Below are 25,449 nucleotides of genomic sequence, written 5' to 3' on the forward strand. Positions count from 1 at the left end.
TTAATATTCTTATATCAAAAGGATTAAAGTTCATTAAGAGAAAAACAATTCTTCTTCTTCAATCTATTGGCGCATTTATTTCTACACGCCAATAAGGAAGGGAAAATTATAAGACACCATGGTGTCTTCAAAACGCTAATTTTTGATATTTTTAACAACCCTAAATTTCTGAATACTACTACTATAAAATATAATTGCTTATCAATGTATATTCTCCCTGCATGATATCAAGACTTGGCTATTAGTCTTTATCCATTTTTGGAAATTGTATTGTAAATTGTAAGAATTTCTGAATACTACTACTATAAAATATAATTGCTTATCAATGTATATTCTCCCTGCATGATATCAAGACTTGGCTATTAGTCTTTATCCATTTTTGGAAATTGTATTGTAAATTGTAAGAATTTCTGAATACTACTACTATAAAATATAATTGCTTATCAATGTATATTCTCCCTGCATGATATCAAGACTTGGCTATAAGTCTCTATTCATTATGAGTATGACCTCATTTTTTACAAAAAGTGCCGAATTGCAACTTTGTCCCAATCTCCATGCCTGTGTCTGTGTCCATGTGACAATGTAAATGTTTTAGGTAGTCCTGGTGCAGGTGCTTCTCTTGGAGGGTTTGGTGGTATATAAGTTCCACCAGCTGGCACATATGTTCCATCTGCAGCATAATGTCCTACCTGACTTTTCGTTTTTAAGAAAGCATTTACTAGGTCTGTTTTGGTCTGTTGTAACTCTTTTTCTTGACTTTCCACAACAGTTGCTCTAACGGCGTCATAGGCACTTTGAACTGCCTGTCTCGTTGCTGCATCTGTTATTTTCGTCATATTTTGTGCTACTTCTCTTAACTCTTTGTCGAAACCTTCAGACTTCAGTTTCTTTCCAGATGAGAAGTCGTTCACTAGTTTCACCTTACTATGAAGAGCTTCGAAGGCATTCTTAAAGTCAGCATTCATTAAAGCTTCATTTGAACTGTCTTCATCCGCTTGTATTTTTGTCCTTATTGACCCTATAAGTTGGGCTGCTTTAGCGTTGGCTTGGGCATCTAACCAGTCATTATTAGCTTTTATATATTCTGCACTTTTCATTGCCTTTTGCATGGCTGCGTCGTTATTTTTACTTTCTTGTGCTTAGTTTTCATACTGTATGGTTTGGTTTTGCAACTGTAAAAGTTTTTCTGCCTTTACATTTGCTTCAACTTCTTTTTTATACTCATCGCTATCCATATATGTCTTCAGGCTTTTTGTTTTATCTCTTCATCTTTCAGTACTTTATATTGAGTAGTATGGTTTTTCAAATTTATAACATCTTGTTCCATTTTTGCTACTTCTGCTGCTTTTTCTGACACTTTTTTCGCATATTCCTCTGTACTTAGTTCTTTCAGTTGTTCTTCTTTCTTTCTTTTTCTCTACGTTTAACTCATTGAGTTTCTTTGTGTGTCTGTCATATTCTAGTTTCTTTTCGTTTTCACTTATTTGTTTCTGTATGTCTATGTTTGACTTTTTGACATCTGTTATTTGATTTTTGAGTGAACTCAAATTCATTTGACTTTGAGGGTTATAAGCTGTTCCGTCTGCAGCTCCACCATAGCCTGCCATTTTCGCTAAAAGTGCTGCTCTTAAACCCCACTCTGTGCACCAATAACTCGGTTTAAAAGCATAGGGTTGCTTGACATTTGTTGCAACATAGTGGGGTCATTCATCATTTGTTGTTGCAACGGTTGTTGTGGTGTCAGTTTTACTATTGGATGTTTCAATGCTCCCTTTCTCTTACGTATATTCTTACGTAGCTTACGTGGCATTTTAAGTGAAGTTAAAAAGCGGTTTTTGACAGATATTTATATGACACTTTTTGTTCAGCACAAAAAACTACTCGGTCAAAGTGTTGTCAGTTTTGTAAAATAACCGTCCTATCTCATTCTATAAAGGGAAAAAGGCTTCTCAAAGTATACTTCCTTGGAACGCCTGTAACTTTTCCTGTAGCGACGATAGACCCTTACTTGTCCGGACAAAGTTATACTATTTTGAGTGCTTTACAAAAAAGTCAACGGCAACGACTCTCAAAAACCGTTGTCTAAAAAGTTTTACCGTTGTACAAAAAAGTATATATAGAAAACAAAACACGTTTATAGTTCATTCAATATTTGAGATAAACCGTTTTTCCAACGGTAACTATTAAATAAAATAAAAAAATAGAGGGGGTTACCGTTGAGGAAAACGGTTTATCTCAAATATTTAAATATCTGTCTTTTTTGGTCAGTTCATTTTTATCTAATGGAAGCCAACGCTGTTAACCACAATTCAAACATTAACAATTCTCAACCGCTAACCAAAGCCAAAGCCCCACAACCTCCAAGAACTGGCACAGCGGTTAGAATAACCACCAAAAAGTCTAACAGCGAATTAAGAGAACTTCTTCAACAAATTTGCTCTAAATATCTCAAAGATGCCGAACAAAACACACAACCAGACGCTACATACAATACTCAGTTCTGTGATGTTCTGAACAAAGCAATTACTAGTTCAATTGAACTTACTAAGACAATTCCAAGTCCAATTGAGCTTAGCGATGTCTTAGTTCAGTATTTTCCAACATTTACTAAGCTTATAATGTTGAGAACTTTATACCAAGTTCGTCAAAATCTTCCTCGTTACATCCAACGGTCATTCGACACGAGAATTGCCGAATTCCAAGTCTTTAGTTACAGATATGACGAAGATGAATACGTTGACGAGTTCGGAGACAACTGTACAAAATGGTTTGAATGTTATACGACAACACAATTTGAATTCGACTTTCTCGAATTCAACGCAGCAACCATTCATATCATTGCTCTTTACCTTTCCGAACAACAACAAGACCTCGCAGATGGAGATGTTGTTACTGTCGTCATGAAAACTCCTGAACAATTCGGAAAAAGAAGTCTCTAATTGCCAAATTCGTTCCAGGACATCAGCTTTTCCAACGCACAGAAGTCTTATGTATTCCTGGAACTAAGTTCTTTGTCAGGAGCGAACTCAAAGAAAGATATAATGTGTCATTCAATTACACATTATATAATGTTTTCGACCCAGAAGAAGGCTTCTTCCCAGAAGCAATGGAGGAAGAAGAAGAAGAAGAGGAGGAAATACAAGACTCTATCCAAGAAGAGTCCTCCGAATTCACACCAGAAGACTAACAATTTTCCGAATAAAAACTTCATTTATACTAAACATCTTCGGGGCTAGAGGGCGCAACGCGCCTGGAAGCCCCACTTGCCTTGCCTTTCTATCTTTCTATAATTTATCAATTCTTTAATTTTCTTATCAAATTTGATATTTTTGTTCATATTTTTAAAATTTTCGATTTTTTTAGAATTTTTCAATCAATTTAATGTTGATTTTATTCTATTCTGTTGCATGCTAAGTTCGGTCAACGATAGAAATTGAGTGGAAATTAATCGTCGAGGAAGTACGATTATGAAAAGTAAAAAAATGTTGTGGGATTTTTAATATTATATATTATTTTATAATAAAATTTTTTTGAGTCATTTTAAGAAGCACATATAATTTTTTGAATTTAAAAATTAAAGTAGTGTCAAACGAATTTATCACTTAATTTAATACTCAGATTTCTTAAAATTAATGAAAAAAAGGTTTTCTGAGAACTTTTGAGAATGGTTTTCAAATTCCATTATTGAAAATATATAGGTATTGTATGAAATTCAAACTCTATATTTATTAAAATTCTAAATTTTTAATAAAATAACTTTTCAGAGGATATGATTTTGAATGGTTGATTAATAAGTATAAAAATGTCTACGATTTTAAGGAGGGAATTGTTCCTTATGAGGTATACATCATAACTATAGACCTCATAAGGAACAATTCCCTCTTGATATCCTGGATATTTTTGAATATATTTTTTTAATTAAAGTTCTCAAAAGTATTATCAAAAGTGATTTTTTAAAAAATATCTCCAATTAATTAACTAATTAAAAGTATTATATTTTTAAAATTAAATAGTTTTTCGATTTTTTTGAAGGAATTGAGATACTTCCCACGACAATAAAATTGAGAGGTTTACATTATGACTGATCTTAGCATGCAACAATTCTTGTTATATAATTGTTTTAATTTTTCCATGTCTACGCTAATTTTTAATTCAATTTTTAGAAGAATGTTTTGATGGGACGAGCTTACTGAGCATAAGCTCATCCCATCAAAACATTCCCTTGAAAACTCTGGCCTTCATCGAGGGCAGAGTTTGCAATTCATCTACTCAAACCAAGTTCCTCGACGGTCGTCCTCATTGTAATGCACGAAGTAAAGTCATTTTGAAAAGTGACAAAAAGGTGACAATCGAAATTTTAAAAATTGAGTATTTTACAGTTGGATTTATGAAATAATATAATATAAAAATCTGTAAAATATAAAATATAAATAAATTTATAAAGTATGTCTTAAAAAATTCAATTAACAGAATTTGAGCAATATTGGCTGAGAACTATGGTCTGCGAGGTACATAGATAGAATCAGTACCTCGCAGACTATATTTCTTTATATGGCGCCGAAAATTTTTGGTGAAATGCGACGACATTTCACCAAAAATTTTTCGGCGCCATAGGATGAATTGGAGGGTGTGAGATACTATTAAATGCAATAGTACTCAGCCAAACCGTCTGAAAATTATCTCCGAAAAAAATTCTGCTGTCACTTTTTGTCACTTTTCAAAATGACGATCCGAGAGGAACTTGGCTTTGAATGAAAATTACAAGCTCTGACCTCAGGAAAAGCCAGAGCTTCGCATACCATACTCTGGGCCGGTTTCCCCAAATGCCGCCCTTATCCCGGGCGGCAAGAGTGGAATCCGGCCCTGGGAACAACCAAATACGAAGCTCTGGCCTAAGCAGTGGCCAGAGCCTGCAACTTTCATCCCAGGGCCGAGTTTTACGACGATCTTCCTCATGATGGAAGTTGTCGTTGAAACTCAGCCCTGAAAGACATACAGATACAGGCTCTGGCCCTAGCAAAGGCCAGGGCTTCGTTTTTAATGCCCAGGGCTGGCTTCACCAAATGCCGTCCTTATCCCGGGCGGCAGGAGTGGAATCCGGCCCTGGGATACTTACAACACGAAGCTCTGGCATCAGTAGAGGCAAGGGCCTGCAAGATCAATTCTCAGGGCCGAGAAGAGTGAAGATTGTTCACATCATTGACGATTTCCACTGTTTAAAAATAGAAAAATAGGCCATTAAGAAAATATTGTATGAAATTTTAAATTTGAACACACTCTACATTGAGGAATTAAATTTATTAAGATATATTTACATATAATAAACGAGTGCTTAAAAATGTATTTAATTGCTTATGTAAGTTCCAAAAAAATCACGAAAATAAAAAAATCAAGATTAAAATTTTTGAATTTCTCAAATGGCGAAATTTTTGGGCGAACAAAAAAATGTACGTCCGGTCAAATAGCGTAATTAACGCATCCCTAGATTACAGTCCTCAGGGCCGGCTTTCCCAAATGCCGTCCTGATCTAGGACGGCAGGAGGGGAATCCGGTCCTGGGAACAAAGAAACGCGAAGCCCTGACCTAAGTATAGTCTGGGACTGCAAGTACAATCCTCATGACCGAACTTACAAAAATCTCCCAAATTCTTGGTGATCTCTTGGGAGTTCGGTCATGAGGAACGAAATATTCATCAATATCATTCAGACAAAGTCATTCCTACTATTTTTAGCCATTTAAGAGCGAGATTTTTTGCTGACTTTGTGATTGAAAAAGTCAAACGAAGAATTACGCTCTTAAATGACTAAAGACCTAGAAAAACTATCGACAAGATACAAATGGCATGGTTACAATCCTTAAAGCGGAGATCTCCTAAAATCTTCCATACCATGGTAGACTTGAGGAGATCTCCGCTCTAAAGATTGCCAAGCTTTTTATAACATTCATGCCTACTATCCTTACTATGGTAGACATGAATTTTAGTTAGTATGGTTAACTTGGGTACGGCGACACTGTGTTCCACCTTACCCAACTTAACCTTAAATATTTACAAAACCGTCTGACACATAAATGACTTCACTAATGACTTCACTAATGACTTCACTAACGACTTGACTAACAACTTCACTAACATTTTCGCTAACGACTTCACTAATGAAAAATAAACGTTCTCACTAACGTTCCCACTAATGTTCTCATTTACAAAAGTATTGCAGCGCTTCCCATTGCTGTGCTTCACACAATAGTTCATATTCTTCAGTATCGCTGCTGTCACTCCAATCGTCAGAGTCAAAGTCACTGTCAAAATAAATGTTAGTAAGTTTTGACAAAGCTAATGAAACACGCTTACCGTTTGTATCTATTGCTTTTATATATCTCCCATTATGTTTGTTGTCATAAACGCTCAAACTAACTTTACCCTTTCTCCCTCGTATCTGATAGAATGTATTTTCACGAGGAACGAAGAACAAATTCTTGAACTCATGACCGTTGTAGTTTGTTATCTCAATAGTTTTCGTCATTACATCCAAAATAAAATAAAAATTATATAAAAATAAACTTAAAAATTAATGATATCACCACCCTCACACGTATGAAAACATAGCACAAAAATAAATTTAGGTGAAGTGGTGAGATCTAACCTCATTTCTACCCTGTTGAATTCATTGCTTTATAACTCTCTTCCTTGGTTTTTTTAGTTGCTTTCTTTACGTCCGTCTCCAACTTGACTGTCTTTCTTCTTCGTCCGTAATGATACCAGTTACTTCCACCAGTCAATGGGTCAAATGGTCTTTCGTAAGGGTTTCCATACATTCCATAGGGACCATACGGAAGAACTACTAGTGGAGAAGAAACATTTTCTTTAGTTCCATCGACTCTATTTAAATGCATTGTTTCACCTTTCATCTGGTCATTAAAGTCTTTTGCGTGTTTTGCAAACTCATCGTCCTTTCCTAAAGCATTTTCTGACTCAGTCGCAACCAAATTGGATACTTTATTTATGAGCCCTATTTTATTTAATCTTAACTTCTTTGCAACCCAGCCTCCAATCTTCCCTTTATTTGCATCTAATGTCTTCGAAACCCTTCCTCCACTCATTTTATTTACTGCGTCATAAGCTCCAAGTGCTTTTGCTCCAAATGCTAATGCTTTTGTTCCCATTGCGCCTAAAGCTGCCCAAGCTACCATTTACACCATATTAAAATCATCTCTCTTCAATATTATCTCATAAAAGTTCTCGTTACTGGAGAAAGTCAATGAAACATAAGCGTTCTCACGGGCTTCGCCCTCACCGCTTTGCGGTCTATCTAACTTCTTTCTTATCTCATCTATACGCTTCAAATGTCTGAACAATTGCTAACATCTTCTACAACAGTTATTTCATCATGAATGACCTTCAAAAACAAACTCATTTAATATGCTATTAAAATCATCTCAATAATGAGTCCATCCTTTCCATCTTTAGGTAGTACAACATCTTTCATTGAAGAAGGTTCGACAAGTCTTATGTTAAACTTACTGACAAAGTTTGTTATACTATAATGCTTCGGCGGCGAATACATGTAGTTTGAAAGACATAATATAGATTCTTCAGCAAATTCACTTATACTGGATTTTATAACAATGTTCTCACGAGACCAAATACCACCAATTGACAATCTTGCAAGCAATCCTGCTGAACCTTCAACTGTAAACGTCGATGGTAACATTCCACGAAGGTCATCTATTGACATCGTTGAGTCACTGTATTTAAATATTTTCTTAAAGCAATCGTCATTATCTAACCATGCAATAGCTTTGAAGTTTTCATTCGAATATACATCTGCTTCATTAAATGTAAAACCTGACTTCTTTGCAGAGACGACTTTAAAATCTATTGAGTTTGTTTCAAAATTATATGCTATGGTAACTTCTGAAGGTAATGGATGTCCTTCCGCAGTCAGTTGTTCTCTCACTACCGTTTGAAGCTTTGTATTAAAAACTTTCATGTCATCTCCTGTATCTAAGTTCACATACACAGCAACAGGGAAACTATCTTGCTTCTTTGTTTCATCATTATACCTCAAAACATTAAAGTTCTTCAATAATATTGTTCTTCCTGCTGGAATACTTCGAACCTGTCTGATTTCAATAGCTTTCTCACCTCCTACATACTCTACCCAGTGTCTTGGATATTCATAAGTATACTGACTTTCTTGAATTTTGGTTGGTTTCATCATAACATGTTCATAGTATATCTTTATACTCTTGTCAGTTAGACTCGGTGCTATGTTCTGAATATTTCTGACTTGCATTTTTAATGGAAATAAAATGAAGCATTTAATACATGACGTAGATGAAGACATGAATGAAACTACAGACAAACTTAACTCTTCTCTCATTCTTCCTTTCAGTAAGGACTATGAGTTCTGTTCAAATGGTGTTTATTTCTATTGTGGAAAGATGGGGTCAGGAAAGACATTCAACCTCATTCGTCATATACTCATAACAGAACGTTTAGGAAACGACTCTTACTATGACCAAATCATTATATCAGCAACTTCAGACTCTATGGACTCAACAGCGAAAACATTTATGTCAAAAGTTCAAGCCTCTGTCGTTAAAGTTCCAGACAGTGAACTCATTGAATTTCTTCAACGTTACATTCGACGTAAGAGGAAATATTATGCCATCGTTGAATTTATACAGTCAGAAATGCAAAAGACTTCAGAAGAGATGGAAAGAATTATTGACAAACACCACTTACGTCAATACTCAGGAGTTTACGATATGAAACAACTGACAAACTACATTCTATCAAAACTTTCAAAATACCCCTTCAAAAAATATCCATCAAACACTTTATTAGTTTGTGACGACTTCGCCGGAAAAGGTTTAGTGTCAAAACCAGACTCACCATTAGCTAACATCATAACTAAAGTCAGACATTACCATTTAACTGTAGCAATACTTATGCAAACATGGAGGTTTTTAGCTTTAAACATAAAACGTCTCATAACTGACTTCGTTATCTTTCAAGGTTTCTCACGTTATGATATTGAACTCATTTGGAAACAGTCAGGTATAACATTACCTTTTGAAGAAATTTGGGAAGCATATAAGTCTCTCATCTCTCCTCGTTCATACCTTGAGATTCATATCATGACTAATACCATTAAAGTCAAAAATATTCCATGGGAACGACCAACATTGTTTTAAAGTTTAACCTTCAATTGACTGATGGTAAACAAATTCCATGCATCTCTGTCGCCATTTCTGTTAATATTTTTGCTGTCATTCATATCATCCACTTCCCCATCCGTTAGCTTTTGAGGATATGCGTTAGAATAGCTGTTCTTAAATGAAGGCTTTTCACCTTTGAGAGCATAAACTCTATAACTTTCTGCATACTTTATGTTTGAACCTCCTGAGCCATCATTGACATAAATTTTTATAGGCTTCCACCCTTTGTTCATGTTCCTGCTTCTTCCCTTAGCTCTTTTGTTCAGTAGTTCTACATCTTTATACACAGCACCTGTCTCAGTGAATTCAACAATATTTTCATTCGTTAGCTTTACATTCAAACCCTTGTCGAGTATATTGTTCATTTCATACATATAAAAGGTTTTTATTCTATATGAAATGAGAAGCAAATCCATCTTAGCTGGTGCCGTTAATGTTCCAATTGAACCAACATCAAATGTTGACTCACGAACGACAAACAATATTGTCATAAAGAACTATAGTTCGGAGTGTTTGAAAGAAAAAGAACCAGATCTTAAGTCGGTGAATTTAAACACAGCTTCAAGTGCAAACGCTAACGCTACATCAGATGTTAAGTTAGAGTATCCACCACTGGACCAAATTCTTTCAAGAGAAGCCAGCGACAATCCTTACACAAATGTTCAAACAAATCCTTCAGATAACGTAGACCATTACCTTCTTCAGTTATACCAAACAATTTTACTCAAAGACGATAAGAAGCTTTTGACAAATCTTATAAGCAAGAACCAAATAATTCTAACAAAGGAGGACCTTGAAAATGTTATCTCACGAATAACAGGGAAACAATGTGTCATTGACTATCTCGACCCTGAAATCGAATGCTGTGGTCAAACTCCACTATTCATGAAAATAGGTAACATCCGCATCATTGAAACACCAGGAACTACAGGAGTTGAGTTTAAGTATAAATATTCGAATGAATATACAAAACTTTCAACAGAATATAAACTTTGCTTGAAATATGTTTTAGTAAATTAAAGCAATTTATAGTATCTGTCCAAAACTTCTTCAACAGTATCGAACTCATCTTCATAATGCAAACCTAATCTTATTGACTTGGTGCAGTTTTCACTAACACAATATTTTTCTGTTCTCTTGACTGACATAACTAACTCATTTGTTTCATCAAACAGCAACAACCAAAGTTCATGACCTAATACATAACATTCATACTTTATATTTTTAGCTCTGAGTTCTCTTGTAAGCTGTTGCATTTATATTTTTCTAAAAAGTCAACTTCAACAGTCATTCGCACTGGTGCCTTCAGTTCTACAGGCTCTCCTTGAAAGTCAACAAGTCTGAATTGCATGTCTTTCAAATTATGAGGACTAATGCGAACCCATTTACCTAAATGAGTTGCTATGACAGGAACGTTTGGAATGAACATTGAATTTACTTCATAACAGAAAGACTTATATTCTACTGAACCTTTACTATTAACTCCTGAAATACCTGTGACATTAGCTATTTTTGACTCAATGTACAAACAGTTGCCATAACATACGTATGGAACAGATTTCATCTCAATCGTTTTGTCAACACTTTTCAAAGGAACTGTCATATGGTATGCTCCCAGAGGCAATTGAACTCTATGACTCATTCTTGGTATCTTAAACTCCTTCGCATAACTGAACTTCAAAACTCCTGCAATAAGTTTAACATTCATTAAGTTTTCTTCGTTATCCTTGTTTATTGTAGTATTTATGAGAGCATTTAACACTCCAGCTAATGTTTCCATCTTATATTCTACATTATTGTGAAATCTTATTTCGTGCTTCTTTCCATCTATTTCAATCTCCATGAAATCTGTTTCATCTGTTATAACGAATGAAGCGATAGTATTGAAGTCAACCATTCTGAATGCAAGCGCCTCATTCTGTAGACCTAAGTTTGTTTGTAGCTTTACTGTCCCGTATTCGTTTGGGTCTGTACTTTGCAAATAGAACAACATTTTATTCTCATTAAAATATGAGTATAGCTGCATATGCGTATGAAGCTGACAGAGCTAAACGTTTATATTTTGGTCAATACTCTCTCACACTTACTGACAAATATATTGTTATCACTGATGGAAATACTGAGAAATACATAACATGGAAGGACTATGAAAAGTTTGACCCTATTTTAACTCCATGTACTATGCCGTTTATAAAGGACGGTGAAATTATTGAAAAAGATAACACAACAGTATATAGGTCTGTTTATGAAGCATTAGAATATATGTTGAATCATAACCCAAAAAGATTTGACCCAAGCACTACACCATGTGCAATGCCTTTTATTAAGGACGGTGAAATCGTAAGAGTTCCGGATTCAACGGTTTACACAGCTGTTCAAAACAGTTTACAAAACTATTTAGCGAATATCTTTAATTCAGAAACTACAGAAATAAAATTACCGTATATAACAGATGCTAAAGAAATTAAATCAAAAACGACAACATTATTTACGTCACTTAATGATTTAATGACTTATATCATTAATACTCCTTCTCCGACTACAGCATTTGATCCAAACTCGACGGTTTGCAGTGTACCTTTCATAAAGACGCAAAGCGACCAGGACGAAGTCCATGACAGTTCATTAATTACTTTAAGGGATTCGACAGTAAATGAATCATTAAAGGCGTCATTAATGAAAATCATTGATTTTAACTCATTCATGAATTCATATAATTCATTCATTAATGTTTCATATGCTTCTAAAGAAGGTGAGCCAAAAACTATCGATAAAGCGGTGTATGAAATAAAAGCATCAACGACGAAATTGAATTCGTTAACTTTTGACGGTGATAGTTCCGTCAACAGCATAACATCGGGGAAAACAATTTTAACGAAAGAATATTTAAAATCTCATGTTAGTGAGTTCGTTGAAATTGAAAAAGAAGGTGGAATTAAGTTCGATCCACTGAATTTCATTTACAGCTTAGCGAATGCAGGTATTAATTTTGCTGAATGGACAACTATACAGAGTGAAATAAATGCAATATGGACGTTTTTGGGGTCAAAAGCGGGAATGGGTGAGCTTGTAAATGCTGCAAGAACATTAGGCGAAACAGGAAATTTTGTAGATGGTTTTAAAAGACTTGTTTCAAATGTTTTAACAAACACAAAGAAATTATTTAGATATACCGTACATAACGGACGGATTTTCGAACAGATAGCAACAAACCCTCCGGTTATGGCTGCGTTGATGATGGTTAGAGATATAAAACCACGTAACGACGGGAACGAAGAACATGAACAACAGGATACTGGGCGGGTTATTCGAGACATTAAAAACGTGTATCCTGAAGTTATTGATTTATTTAGAGGAGTTAATGATTCAATTTCAAAACATTCTATAACCCTCGTTGAAGAGAATAAATTAACAGATTATATATTCGTCATTATTGCACAATTAATGAAGAGAATAAATGAAAAAGGAATTGGTGATATCATTAATGTCAGCGATGTAATGATGAAAAGAAATTTTGACTCATTATTTACAAAACCGAAAACAGAATATAGTCTTTATGACGTAATTACCGAATTAATGAAAAAGATTAATGATAATAAGAGTTCTGGCGGAAGAGTTGAATTAGAAGTGAATGATGTTAATGAGAAATTAGCCGAAAAAGCAGATAAAAATGAGCTTTTAGCTCTGAGTGATAAAGTCAAGAACCATGTTCATTATATAACTTCAGATGAACAGATTATAACGGACTACCATGGATATTTAACACAGGATGAACAAATAAGCACTGAAGATGTTAATGAAAGAAGATATAAATTCATTCGTGCTAAAGGTTATGACATAAGCTGTACTGTACATTATGACACGGGTAAAGCGCTAGAAGCATTTAGTTATAACGATGAAATTTATGCTTCATACTTCTTTGTTAACGGTGTATTAGTTGAACCAAAATTTACGTTGAGAGTTAAGTCAAAAATAACGTTTGAAGATGCTATTAAAAGTAAAGCTGACAAAGATGAACTTGACGCAATGAACAAAGTTTTGAAATCTCATAAACACAACATCTCCGATATAAATGAACTTCAAGCTACATTAGACAGTAAAGCCGACAAGAACCATACACATAACTCCTTCACTACTGTTAGAGCAGACGACATAATATTGAACTATACCCTCGGTTCAAGTGCACCTTTAGAGAATCCAAGTACAAGCGTAAAAGATACACTAAACTCCTTAAATAGTAAATGTATGAAGATTGAAGATCATGCCAGAAACTTTGAAACACATGAACTACCAGCAATGTTAGACAGTAAAGCCGACAAGAACCATACACATAACTCCTTCACTACTGTTAGAGCAGACGACATAATATTGAACTATACCCTCGGTTCAAGTGCACCTTTAGAGAATCCAAGTACAAGCGTAAAAGATACACTAAACAATTTAGATAACAGTTGCAGGAATATCGAAGATCATGTCAGAAACTTTGAAACACATGAACTACCAGCAATGTTAGATAAGAAAGCAGACAAAACAGAGCTTCAAACATTAAAGACTGAAATACTTCAAACATTATATCCTATAGGCTCTATTTATACGTCAATGAATTCAACAAATCCAGAAACAGTTTTAGGTTTTGGTACGTGGAAGCAGATTGTAGATAAATTCTTATACTGTGCTAACTCTTCAAAGCAAACAGGAGGTTCGAAGAAAATTAAAGAAGCAAACCTTCCACCGCACACTCATACAGGAACTACAAACTTTTCTGGCGACCATAGTCACTCATTAAGAGACCACCCATTATACAACTCAGAGTATGAAGCCGGTCATGATGTTTTATCTCCATCTTATAACAATGCAGCAAAAAAGATTTTTCGACCAACTGAACCGGGAGGAAATCATGTCCATACTTTCACAACAAATCCAACAGGCTCGGGTGCAGATTATATGCCACCATTTGTGACTATATTCGCATGGTACCGCGTTCAATGAACGCGCTTGAGCCTAGAATAAAATCTTTAACTTTACATAAATGAGCTTGAAAGAAGTATTCGAACAACATCCATGGAGGTCATTTAAGAAGTTCAATGAAGCTGCAAAGAGTTGGGGATTTACTAACAGAGCTGAAGTGAAAAGGTTCTTTGACAAAAATGTTGTACATCAAACAAAAATAAACCCTTACGACTACTTTTTACCAATTTACTCCAACACTCCTGACGCATACCAATTTGACACTCTCATTCAAAGCAGAAAAGGAGGACATAACCCATTCCTCATCTTCATTAATGTTAACACTCGTAAAGTATATGCATATCCAATGAGGAATAAAGGAACTCGTGAAGTGTTAAGAGTTTTACAAAAGTTTGTAGCAGAACATAGCCCAAGTACTTTAACATCAGACCAAGACAGTGCATACTTCAGCAATGAAATCACAGATTTTCTCATTAAGCATAACATAACTCACTACACTACTGAAGACCATAGCCATAACATACTCGGCATCATAAACCGCTTCATAAGAACGCTCAGAGATTTAAATCAAGAGCGAGACTTTACTGAAGAAACAATGAAACATTTCATCGAAGTTTACAATTCCTCAACACATTCTACAACAGGACATACACCAAATTCAATGACACAACAACAAGAAGAAAAGTATATACAAAAGAAACGAAGCCAAACACAAAATATCAGAAATTCAACACAATTTACCCTCATTCCTGGTACAAAAGTTCGTGTAGTTCTTGACGACAAACCGTTGACAAAGAAACGTTTAAGGTTAAGTAGAAACTATTATATCGTAGACTCTACGCAAGGTAATGGATATCTTATAAAAGCTGCTGACGACTCAATTGCGTTTTACCCTCGTCACAAATTAGTCGAAAGTAGTGATGGCAAACTTGCTGAAACCATTGACGAAGCAAAGCGAGGAGTGGTTATTGAAATACTTGGCTATAACATAAACGATGACACTTATAAAGTAAGATATGAAGGAGGCGTTGAAGATGTTATACCATCTAAGAACTTGAGAGAGTCAAAGTCAACACATCTGGGACCATTAGAGCGGGAGTACTGGAAAGACAAAAATAAGCCAGAAAGAATAAGAAAATTCTTCTAAACTTTTTCATTAGATGTAAATCAGACATGAATGAGAACAGTCATGATATCATTAATGGTACCATTTATTTTAACATAAAGACGCAAAGCGGCGAGGACGAAGTCCATGACCAAAAATAATGTTTAGGGTAGATGGTTAGATCTAACCTCATTTTTACCCTCATTTTTTGTATTTGACGGGAATTAATTCTTGATTTCAGGGATTTTTTTGACGAAGTGCAAATCTTCACTTCGTCAAAAATAACAGTTATCTAACCTCATTTCTACCCTCATTTTTTGTATTTGACGGGAATTAATTCTTGATTTCAGGGATTTTTTTGACGAAGTGCAAATCTTCACTTCGTCAAAAATAACAGTTATCTAATGAAAAATGAAAGTTATTTCTTATTTATCTCATGAAAGTTGTTGGAAAATAAGTCCTGGGAAGAGTATTATAAGGCATTTTGTGAAGAATATAGCAACCGTCGGAATACAGACGGTTGGTTTTTATACAAAATTCATGCAGGAATTCTTGATGAAATCAAACAGGTTAGAGGAACGTATGTAGACCCAAGACTTATAAACTATATAGCAATGTGGGCTTCTCCAAAATATTGCATAGCAGTTGGAAAAATTATGGACTCCATAGACAAGAAAGTTCATGAGAAATTAGATGAAGAAGAACTCGAAGATACAGTAGTGAATGCTAAACATTTGTTTGAAGAAGAAGTTAGAAAAATGTGTGAAAAACAATTAGAACATGAACGTGAGATATGTTATGGTTATAGAGATTCTTCATACGAACTAGACCAATGGGAACAAGAAGATTTAAAGAGAGAATTTAGAGAATATGAACTCGCTAAGATAGCATTAGAAACTGCAGAAAAGAAGTTAAAAGTTTGGGGTCGTTTTGTACAAAAATATTGTGAGTAAATGAACTCATTATTTTTGCTGAATTCACCAAAAATAATGTTTAGGGTAGATGGTTAGATCTAACCTCATTTCCAACCTCATTTCTAACCTCAGCCGCTAAGCGGCGAGACCCAAAGGGTCTTGAATTTTCATGAATTTCCTTAAGATAGAAAAAATAAAGTTAGTTTTATTTTTATTTATTTTTTTATTTTGTATAAAAGATATGATTTCAACAATCGGCACAACAACAATTCAAACAACAGCACCAAATTCGTTAGTCATGAATCCAACATCTATGTTAGTAGAGATGAAAAGCTTTATTCCTTCTTCATATACTTTTGAAACAAAAATCCAGAAGATAAAGCAAGAACTTTTAACAAGTAATTTACACTGTACCGCACAGGATGAAGAAAATGAAGAATATCTTTATGACATGCAGGACATTATTGACCATTTACCCAAATTGCCTGAAATCCAACAACAAAAGCTCACTATTCCTGAATTCGATGAAATAGAAGTGAAACCAACTGACTCAGTAGAAATAAAGAAGTTCAATACGTAAAGTAAATTATGAGTTTCTAGATATCATTGCAACCATAAAGTTATGGACAAAGATTGCGACATGGTATATAAGAACATCTCTGACATATATAAATCTGGGGAGTTTAAGACATACGACAACTTTGTTTCATTAGTTGCAGAATGTGTATGGCAGATAAGAGATAAAGATAGAAGAGGTAAGGTATGGAATGAACAGATAAAACCAACTGCTTCAGATTTAAAGAAAACCATTGACGCCTTGGTTGTTCTAGCTGGTTTTTATTTCAATGTATAACGCAAAAATGAATCCGCAATGTTCTAAATGTAAAGCAGCAATGAGGAAATATAACTACTCCGTCAAAGAGATAGAACGTATGCGAAACGACTATGCAGACTTAAAGAAAGAAGCAGAAAAACCAGCAGAAAATAAAATGGACATGTTAGCATTTCTGAACAAAAACTATCCAACTGCTGACGATTTCCTATTATCTGACGTCAAGAAGAAGTATAAAGAAACCTTCGGCATTGTTAAAACATTCGATGTACTAAAAGAAGAAATAGAAGCTACAAAACTGTTTAGAATCTCACGAATTCATAACGTATATCATGTAAAATGTTTATAAAATAACTGGGGTAGAAATGAGGGTAGAAATGAGGTTAGATCTAACCATCTTACCCTAAAATATATTTTTGCTGAATTCAGCACAAAATAATGAATTTCATTAGTTAGAAAAATAAAGTTAGTTTTATTTTTATTTATTTTTTTATTTTGTATGTAAGAACAGATATGTCAACATTTGAGTTTGAAACAGTTAGAAAGATAGACAATGACACCAAAGTGGTTAGAATAGGTGATTTAAACGTAAGATACTCAAAGAAATACAACAAATATTCTTTGTCAGACATTATATCTCCATCTGAAAAGAAAACAAACCACTGGGTTAGAATGCTTCAACTCAAAAATTTTGACAGAAATCCTGAGCTTATGATATCGGTAAGATTCTATGGAACTACAGCATATCTCATCGACAAAAGTCTTATACCAATATTTTGTTATGGATTGACCCAGTTGTTGGATATAACTTCATAACTTATGGTTCATTCGATACGGAACGTTGCAGTGAAGGCTTACTTTATATCGTTCAGAAACGAAGGACTTCAATACAAAAAGATATAAGATAGGAAGAACATATAATATAACTCAAAGATATGACAGTACAGTCAATAGAGTCAAGGTTGTGTTTGTTAATGATATGAGAGCTGCTGAAACAGAACTACTTGAAAAAGTTTGAGAAAATGTATGGTGCTCCCATGAAAGGTAAAGAAACGTTTGAAGTAGATGAGATAGATAAAGCTATAAAATTATTTTGACGAAGTTGCTGAAAAAATACATGTAAAGCGTTTATTTTTGGTCTTTTGTGAAAGTCAGAAAATAACGCTAATTTTTTTCTAACAAATTTTTTATTTTGTATGTAAAGACAGTAATGTCAACAACAGAGAACACAACAACAGTTATAGTCCATGAAGCTATAAATGAAGAATACGAGTACATACAGTTTAACAAACAACTCCGTCTCATTCGTTCGGTCAAAGACGATATGTACCAAATGCAAAGTATTTTGACAGCATGTTATGCTCCAGATACTAAGCTTCCTAAAGACTGGTTTAGGAACCAAAGCACTATTGAACTATTAAATGAAGCACAGCGAGACATACTTTTTTCTGAAAACAGTGAAGAACAGCGAGTAGGTAAAAAACTCCAGTCGCCAAAACTCTATGAAAACCGTGAAAAATTGCCAAACGGTTTGAGAGGATATTATGTTCATAGACTTCTTGTAAATAATGTGGCACAATGGGCTTCAGCTCGTTATGCTTGGTATGTTTGTAAACTTCTTGACGAAATTCACAGACAAGAACGTGAAGAGCTGGAAAAGAAACTTCAAGCAAAAGATGAAGTCATTGAAGCAAAAGACAAAAGCATTCAGAAAAGAATACCACGTTCGGTACCAAAAGGAAAGGAAAAGAGTTATAAGTATATGATTTATACTGAAGAGTTGGAGAAAGAAGAAGATAAAGATATGGTTATGTTACATTTAGTCAGAAGAAACAACAAAAGCTTTTACGACCTTGCTAAGATTTACAAATCTGACAGAAACTGGTTCTATCGTGAAAACTTACCGATTTCAATGACACCGAATGAACAAATAAAGGAAATTGTCAAAAATACTCTTCCTCAAACACACTATGACATCAAAGGTTGTACAATACTTACATTCAAAGAAGACTTAACATTACTGAAGGAAAAAATAACAGAGTATTTTGACAACTTCAAAGAGGAAGAATAAAAAAATCTAAGCTAATTTTATTTTTTTATAAAATATTATCTCATATGAAAGAACATGAATTTAGAATATTCGGAACTCATGACAGAAGAAGAGAACGAACAACATGTAAAAGATTATGCAAAATTTCTGAAGACATACAAAGCATTTAAACAATATCTAAATGCTTCTAAAGATTATGCAAAATTTCTGAAGGTATATAAAGCTTATGAAAAAGTGTATGAAAAGTTTATACATTGGGGAATTGTTGTAAAATATCCATATGAAGACTAACCAAAAATATATTTTTGCTTAAATAGCTTCAGGGTCTATTTCTTCAACCATTTCACTTCCTTCGTCAATGTCAATAGAAGCTTCTTCAACCTTTGGTAAGAATTTCTGTATAACATCTTTGTTCGTTATTGTCTTCAGAGATGAAGGATAATATTTCACATTTGTTTCACCCTTCTTATATTCTTTCTGTTCGGAAAGATTTAGCAATACTGAAGAAGTCAATGTTAGAGTTCTTTATGACAGTATAATGAGTATCTTTGACATTCACGAAGAAACTCTTTTGTTTCAAAACTACTGCTAACTCTTGTGAAGTATAACGTTTGCGGTCAATGACGATAGCTAATGGTCTGACATACTGACCAAACTTAGATTCTTTCACAAACTTCTTGTTAAAGATAACATTAACGTTTGAAGCATTATTGAACTCATTCTTGATGGCAGTAGCGAGAGCATTGTATGAAAAGAACTTGCAATCTTGCATGTGTTTCATTAAAATAAAAATATTAAATTATTTTGAAAAATAACTTAAAAAATCTAATCTAATTTTTTCAAAAAATATTTTTTTATTTCCTACTAAAGATGTATCGGAAGTTGTCTAAGTTAGAACACTCGGAAATAAAACAACTTCTTACAGAAGCTAATATAGATGTTGCAAAGCATTACGCAACAAACAAAAAAGCACTCGCTGACATCCTCAATGACTATAATGGTGCAATAAGTTATGATAGAATTCATGAGTTCATAAAGCCGCAACGCGGCGAGGACGAAGTCCATGCAAGAGCATTTCCTTTAAATGACGTTGCTATTGACTTATATCATAGACGTTCAGTACCTCATGAAGTAAGAAGAGAAATGTTTGACATAACAAATGCAAACGTTGGTGAAACAAGAAGAAGAGACGACACACTGAAACAACAGAGAAGAGAGATGTTTAAAAGTGCTATAGAACAAGTTCGCAAAGCTAACGATGTCATTCGTTCCATTGACGACAAACCAAAAGAAGGTGAGAGATGGTTAAAGAAAGATGAAGAGAATAGGAAGAGAAATGTGAAGTCAGGCAATAGACTCATTGACTTTAACATCGAAGCTTTAGATGAACCAAACAGAGACTACTTACACAAACATTTCGGTAAGGTTTTCATGAGACTCTTAGAGAAATTAAAATAAACTCCAACAGAGATGGATGGTATGTTATAAACTTGGTGGAAAGTATGAATGTTCTACGTTAAACCTCAATAATATTGGAACATTACTACATCAGCTCTTGAAGGAGAACTTTATATCAGAGATAGAAGCAAATGCTGCAGGTATTGTTGAAATGCACTATGACTTCTTCTTGACAAACATAAAGAATCTTACCGAAATAAAGATGTATGATTTAACAGAATATGAAGGCTTAACGATGTCAGATGTAAAGAAAGGCAAACCAAAAAAGAGACCATATAGAGATGAAAGCACACTGACAAATGACCAGAAAGCCATTTTGGAAGCTCTTAAGCAAACAGGAAACCCAGCACTTATAGAAAGCTTTTGGAAAGATAATGGTGAAAAGAAGTTTTATAAGAAGAGAAGCGGTCAGTTCTGGAAGTATCTTTGCACATTACCTATAAATCTTGAACGCTACCAAATCTTCAATGAACTGAACAAAAGAACTGCAACACTTATGACAGAAGACAATTGTTTCGTTTATGCTTGCATTCAGGCTGGAGTAAATGAAGAAACTATTGACCACATGAGAGAAGTCATTCGTGTTAGAGACTTTCCTCAAAGTAAAGTACAAGAAATTTCTGACGCAACAGGTATAGCATTTAATGTTACCATTGGTTACTTCAATGACTCAAGACATAATGAAATAAAGAGATACATACCAAAAGAATGTGAAACTGTTAGAACTATTGACTTACTTCTTGTTGAAGACCACTACATGCTAAATGAAAGATTACCAATGACAACATATTTCATTCGAAATTAAAAGAAATTCTCAAAGCTTGTGGTGGAATGAACATTGAGAAACAAATGAAGATTTATACAAAGAGAGAAGATAAATATGTAGTTCGTTATGATAGAACAACACCGTTATGGGATGTTATGAAAACATTGTGGGAGTGCAAATATTTCGAACCTATTTCTTATGGAGAACTTTTCACATATACGACTGACTTATATAAACAGAACCTTGCACCATTTAAAGATTTGACATATGCTCCAAAGTATTGTGTACAACTGAAGAAGAAAGCCGAGTCAAAAGAAGTAAATAAAAATAAGTGCAAGTTCATTCCTGAGCACGTTTTCTTTGCTGACTTTGAGTGTAGCACAGACGGCTTTCATAAAGCTTTTAACATCTGTTATGACAGTGAAGATGGTTCAGTGAGTGAAAGCATTTGGGGTCAGAACTGTGCAACAGAATTTTTGGAACGACTTCCTGACAAGAGTTTAATATATTTCCATAACCTCAGTTATGATATAAACTTCATCTTAAGACACATGACAGAAGTGAAAGGAACTCCCATCATTAAAGGTTCACGAACAATGCAAATAACTGGCTTATATAAAGGAAGGGCAATTATTATAAAAGACTCTTACAGTGTTATAAATAAGAAGCTTAAACTATTTCCTGCTATGTTTAACTTACAAACAGGACCGAAAGAAGTATTTCCATATAACTACTACAGCAGTGTTTTGTTAGCAAATGACAACAGAACTGGTGTCATTTCTGAAGCATGTAAGTTTGTAAAAGATATTGATACATTCATGAAAAACATAGATTCCATCAAAGGTTGCAGAATAGATGAGAACCACTTCGACTTAGAAAAGTATAGCACATTTTATTGCAAACAAGATGTAAGAATTTTAAGAGAAGGTTTTGTTAAGTTCCGCAATGACATATTGAAAGAATTTGATTTAAACGTTTATGACTACGTTAGTATTTGTTCAATTGCTAACAAATTGTTTGAGAACAGAGTGTACTTCCCGAATGGAAATTTATATGACCTCTCAAATAAACCAAGAGAATTTATTTCACGCTGTATTCAAGGTGGAAGATGTATGCTGTCAGATAACATTAAACAAAAGAGCGAAAAGAAACTCATTGCTGATTTCGACGCTGTTTCATTATATCCATCAGCTATAGCAAGACTTTATACTTTAGAAGGTATTCCAAAGGTTATGAAGAAAGAAATGTTAAGCACAGAGTATCTCATGAGACATTTATTCGATGACGACCAAAAGGAACCCATTGGTGAAAAGTTTATGTCTGGCTTCTTTGTTCTCATTAAGATAACAGAGATTGGAATACATAGACACTTTCCTTTAATAGTTTGTGACCCTGAACTAAATCCAGAACTTAACGTTCCCAGAAGTTCAAACACTTGCTGTTTAATGTATGTTGACCATATAACATTACAAGACCTCATAAAATATCAAGGTGTCAAATGTGAAGTGTTGCAAGGATACTATTACGATGGAAACAGAGATATTAGAATAAGAGATGAAGTAAAGAAGTTGTTTGAGTTAAGGTTAAAGTATAAGAAAGAAGGAAATCCTTTGCAAGAAAATATAAAGCTCATTCTGAACAGTATTTATGGCAAACTATTCTATCTCCTATTGAGTCAAAAATAACCATAGTAAATGACAAAGATGCTATAAGATATGCCATCAGAAACTACAACCATATAGTGAAGTTCGAAGGTTTGGATGGTTCAGATAAAACTATTTTCAAGCTAACGAAAAGCATTTGCAGACACTTTAACTTCTGTCCACTTGGTGTTAACATTCTGTCTATGTCGAAGAGAATAATGTGTGAAGTATTCTGTACTGCTGAGGACTTAGGAATGGACATCTTTTATAGCGATACGGACAGTATGCATCTCTACAATGAAGATATCCCTCGTTTAGCTGAAGAGTTTGAGAAACGTTATGGAAGAGTTCTCATTGGTAAAAACCTTGGTCAATTTCATAGCGACTTTGCAGAAATCACAAAAGAAAACAAAGTTTAGCATACAAGTCAATATTTTGTGGAAAGAAGACTTACATAGACTTACTCACGAATGATTTAAATGAAGTTGCATTTCACTGCAGAATGAAAGGCGTGAAGCAAGATGTTATTGCTTTAACCGCTAATGAAATGTTTCCTGACTCTGTTCAGTGTTTCTATGATGAAGATAAAGGTTTAATGGTTCCGCAAGGAACATATGACAAAGACTCTGAGTTCAGTTTAATGAAACTTTACAAAGCACTTTATGACGGTCAAGAGATTGGATTTGACTTATGTAAGTCTTCTAGTCCTTGCTTTGCTGAAAGTTTAACTTCTCAATAACGACTAAAACAAGCTTTATTCGTAAGTTGAAGTTCTGAGGTCATTTATTTTTGTCAGCAATGAGGTCATTCGTGATAAAAATAAGCCGCTAGCGGCAAGGGCGAAGCCCATGTGGTCATTTACAATACTGCGATGGTAGAGTTTAAGAGTTGTGCTTCAATGTAGAGACAGTCCTTATGGTCTGGAGGTAAGAACACTGGGCAGTTATGGTCATGAGTGGAGAACATGTCTATCCAAAACTCACGATTGAAGCCAGTTAATTTATAGTATTTAGGGTTAGGAAGTGGTGAAGTTCTTGTATGACCAATGAACTCATTTTCAACTCCCTTACTTAAGTTTGAATATAATATAGCTTGCTTTCTATCCCAAATGCCAGGTGTTACAATCTTTGAAAATTCATTTTTCCTCGGAAGCATTGCATCATAATTGAAAACATTCTTGAAATCATCACTTGGTTCAGAGATTTGAAATCTTATACGTAATGGATTTTCTTTCTCTTTAGCGACTTCATTGAATGGTGAGAATACAATGAATTGACAGTCATGAGTTCCATCTTCATTTTCATTAAATTCATAATGAAAGTCTATAAGTTGTGGCTGACTACCTTCTTCTTTCAGTTGTGCAAGAAACTCACGTAAAGGCTGTAAAGTTTGTACTTCAATGTTAAACTTTTTCTCGAACATTTCATTAAATGAAATCATACATTGCAACAATGTTGTATCGTCTTTAAAGTATTTGTATATGTGAATGTTTTGGGCGCTTAAAGACTGTTCGTCATTTTCTATCTCGACTTGAAGTATAAAGTCAACCTTTCTGAAAGCACGTGTTATATACATAGATGTTATGCCAATGTACTTCTCTTCATTTATGTTCACAATCCAGTCTGTTGGAAACTTAAACGTTACTCTGTTCCCCTTTATTTTGACGTCAGGGTTTTCACTACTGAACGCAACAGATAAAGGTATTTGTCTATACATTTAGTTCCGATAAAAATAAACCATTTACTCTTTCTTTGCTTCAGCTTCTTTAGCTTTTGCTTCAGCTTCTTCTCTAGCTTTCTTCGCCAGCAAACGTGGGTTCTTTTGTCTTCCAGCAGCTAATGCAGCAAGTTGTTTTTCACTAAGTTTTCTCTTTGGTCTCTCTGGCTTTTGTTCTTGTTTTTGTTCCTTCAGTTCGGATAAAATTTGCTCACGAATTTCTTTCTTCAATGCTTCAACATCTATGACCCCTTGGGTCTTGTCCGTAGGGCTTGTCTGAGTCATTTGACTGCAGATAAAAAACAAAATTAAAACTTTAACCGATGTAAAATGAGCTTGTCAAAATCAGAGCGAGAGTCTATTATATTAAATGACGCAAGAGGAATACAACATCCTTTCTATTACGTAAGTCAGAGTAAAGATGGTAAAATATACGTAAGAAAAAGAAAGGTTCCATTAGCGAATGCAGAAAGCGACAACATTAAGGTGTATGGCAAGGGTGAAGTCCACGAAGCCCATATAAAACCTTCTGTTCAAACTGAAAAGTCAATAGAACAAGAAGAAAAGAAGCCAGATGTACTTTCAATAACGAACCAAGAGCTTATTGCAAAGTTCGTGAATTTCATTGAAAAACAAACCGAGTCAAAGAACCCTGACCCGCCAGTGAAAGAAGTTGAGACAAAAGAGAATGTACAGTTCATTGAAAATGTCAAGAAACAACTTCCACCACGAATGCCAAGAAGAAGAGTGAGAATAATGAAGTAAATAGATA

General features: G+C 34.3%; 13 protein-coding genes and 5 pseudogenes across 18 annotated transcripts, besides 3 other annotated features; 12 read left to right on the forward strand and 6 right to left on the reverse strand.

The window, feature by feature from the left end:
* Positions 1–163: 163 nt before the first annotated feature.
* Positions 164–556: a mobile genetic element.
* A 1,729-nt stretch (positions 557–2,285) lies between these two features.
* Positions 2,286–2,942, forward strand: TVAGG3_0116530 (uncharacterized protein; the record flags this gene model as incomplete). The annotated part of the gene is made up of 1 exon (XM_051223371.1): positions 2,286–2,942. The coding sequence occupies one exon, from the start codon at positions 2,286–2,288 to the stop codon at positions 2,940–2,942; it is 657 nt and encodes a 218-aa protein (XP_051108357.1).
* Positions 2,943–6,190: 3,248 nt separating this feature from the next.
* Positions 6,191–6,651: a terminal%2Cinverted (terminal inverted repeat of Maverick-1A transposon ID:TVAGG3_0116540).
* Positions 6,191–25,449: part of a mobile genetic element that runs on past the window's edge.
* TVAGG3_0116550 (protein of unknown function, DUF4107 family) lies at positions 6,652–7,191 on the reverse strand (the record flags this gene model as incomplete). Its single annotated transcript, XM_001295789.1, has 1 exon — positions 6,652–7,191. One exon carries the CDS (start codon positions 7,189–7,191, stop codon positions 6,652–6,654), a length of 540 nt encoding a protein of 179 aa, XP_001295790.1.
* TVAGG3_0116560 (uncharacterized protein) lies at positions 7,660–8,297 on the reverse strand (the record flags this gene model as incomplete). Its single annotated transcript, XM_001295790.2, has 1 exon — positions 7,660–8,297. A coding segment is annotated over one exon (638 nt), but the record flags the coding sequence as incomplete, so codon positions are not given.
* Positions 8,347–9,121, forward strand: TVAGG3_0116570 (protein of unknown function, DUF4106 family; the record flags this gene model as incomplete). Its single annotated transcript, XM_051223372.1, has 1 exon — positions 8,347–9,121. A coding segment is annotated over one exon (775 nt), but the record flags the coding sequence as incomplete, so codon positions are not given.
* TVAGG3_0116580 (uncharacterized protein) lies at positions 10,442–11,218 on the reverse strand (the record flags this gene model as incomplete). The annotated part of the gene is made up of 1 exon (XM_051223373.1): positions 10,442–11,218. One exon carries the CDS (start codon positions 11,216–11,218, stop codon positions 10,442–10,444), a length of 777 nt encoding a protein of 258 aa, XP_051108359.1.
* TVAGG3_0116590 (organellar and viral DNA polymerase type B) lies at positions 11,236–12,016 on the forward strand (the record flags this gene model as incomplete). The annotated part of the gene is made up of 1 exon (XM_051223374.1): positions 11,236–12,016. A coding segment is annotated over one exon (781 nt), but the record flags the coding sequence as incomplete, so codon positions are not given.
* TVAGG3_0116600 (keratin-associated protein family) lies at positions 12,856–14,214 on the forward strand (the record flags this gene model as incomplete). Its single annotated transcript, XM_001288420.2, has 1 exon — positions 12,856–14,214. A coding segment is annotated over one exon (1,359 nt), but the record flags the coding sequence as incomplete, so codon positions are not given.
* TVAGG3_0116610 (uncharacterized protein) lies at positions 15,955–16,251 on the forward strand (the record flags this gene model as incomplete). The annotated part of the gene is made up of 1 exon (XM_051223375.1): positions 15,955–16,251. The coding sequence occupies one exon, from the start codon at positions 15,955–15,957 to the stop codon at positions 16,249–16,251; it is 297 nt and encodes a 98-aa protein (XP_051108361.1).
* On the forward strand, positions 16,454–17,393 carry TVAGG3_0116620 (annotated as a pseudogene). Its single transcript has one exon. A coding segment is annotated over exon 1 (940 nt).
* TVAGG3_0116630 (KilA, N-terminal/APSES-type HTH, DNA-binding family) lies at positions 18,255–19,115 on the forward strand (the record flags this gene model as incomplete). Its single annotated transcript, XM_051223376.1, has 1 exon — positions 18,255–19,115. The coding sequence occupies one exon, from the start codon at positions 18,255–18,257 to the stop codon at positions 19,113–19,115; it is 861 nt and encodes a 286-aa protein (XP_051108362.1).
* Positions 19,404–19,875, reverse strand: TVAGG3_0116640 (annotated as a pseudogene). The gene has a single exon. A coding segment is annotated over exon 1 (472 nt).
* Positions 19,965–20,350, forward strand: TVAGG3_0116650 (organellar and viral DNA polymerase type B; the record flags this gene model as incomplete). Its single annotated transcript, XM_051223377.1, has 1 exon — positions 19,965–20,350. A coding segment is annotated over one exon (386 nt), but the record flags the coding sequence as incomplete, so codon positions are not given.
* TVAGG3_0116660 lies at positions 20,755–21,816 on the forward strand (annotated as a pseudogene). The gene has a single exon. A coding segment is annotated over exon 1 (1,062 nt).
* On the forward strand, positions 21,870–22,849 carry TVAGG3_0116670 (organellar and viral DNA polymerase type B; the record flags this gene model as incomplete). Its single annotated transcript, XM_051223378.1, has 1 exon — positions 21,870–22,849. A coding segment is annotated over one exon (980 nt), but the record flags the coding sequence as incomplete, so codon positions are not given.
* TVAGG3_0116680 lies at positions 23,464–23,738 on the forward strand (annotated as a pseudogene). Its single transcript has one exon. A coding segment is annotated over exon 1 (275 nt).
* Positions 24,084–24,677, reverse strand: TVAGG3_0116690 (uncharacterized protein; the record flags this gene model as incomplete). Its single annotated transcript, XM_051223379.1, has 1 exon — positions 24,084–24,677. A coding segment is annotated over one exon (594 nt), but the record flags the coding sequence as incomplete, so codon positions are not given.
* On the reverse strand, positions 24,702–24,865 carry TVAGG3_0116700 (annotated as a pseudogene). The gene has a single exon. A coding segment is annotated over exon 1 (164 nt).
* On the forward strand, positions 25,089–25,442 carry TVAGG3_0116710 (uncharacterized protein; the record flags this gene model as incomplete). Its single annotated transcript, XM_051223380.1, has 1 exon — positions 25,089–25,442. A coding segment is annotated over one exon (354 nt), but the record flags the coding sequence as incomplete, so codon positions are not given.

Source organism: Trichomonas vaginalis, chromosome IV (genome assembly GCF_026262505.1).
Source record: "Trichomonas vaginalis G3 chromosome IV, whole genome shotgun sequence".
In the NCBI taxonomy this organism is placed as follows: domain Eukaryota; phylum Parabasalia; order Trichomonadida; family Trichomonadidae; genus Trichomonas; species Trichomonas vaginalis.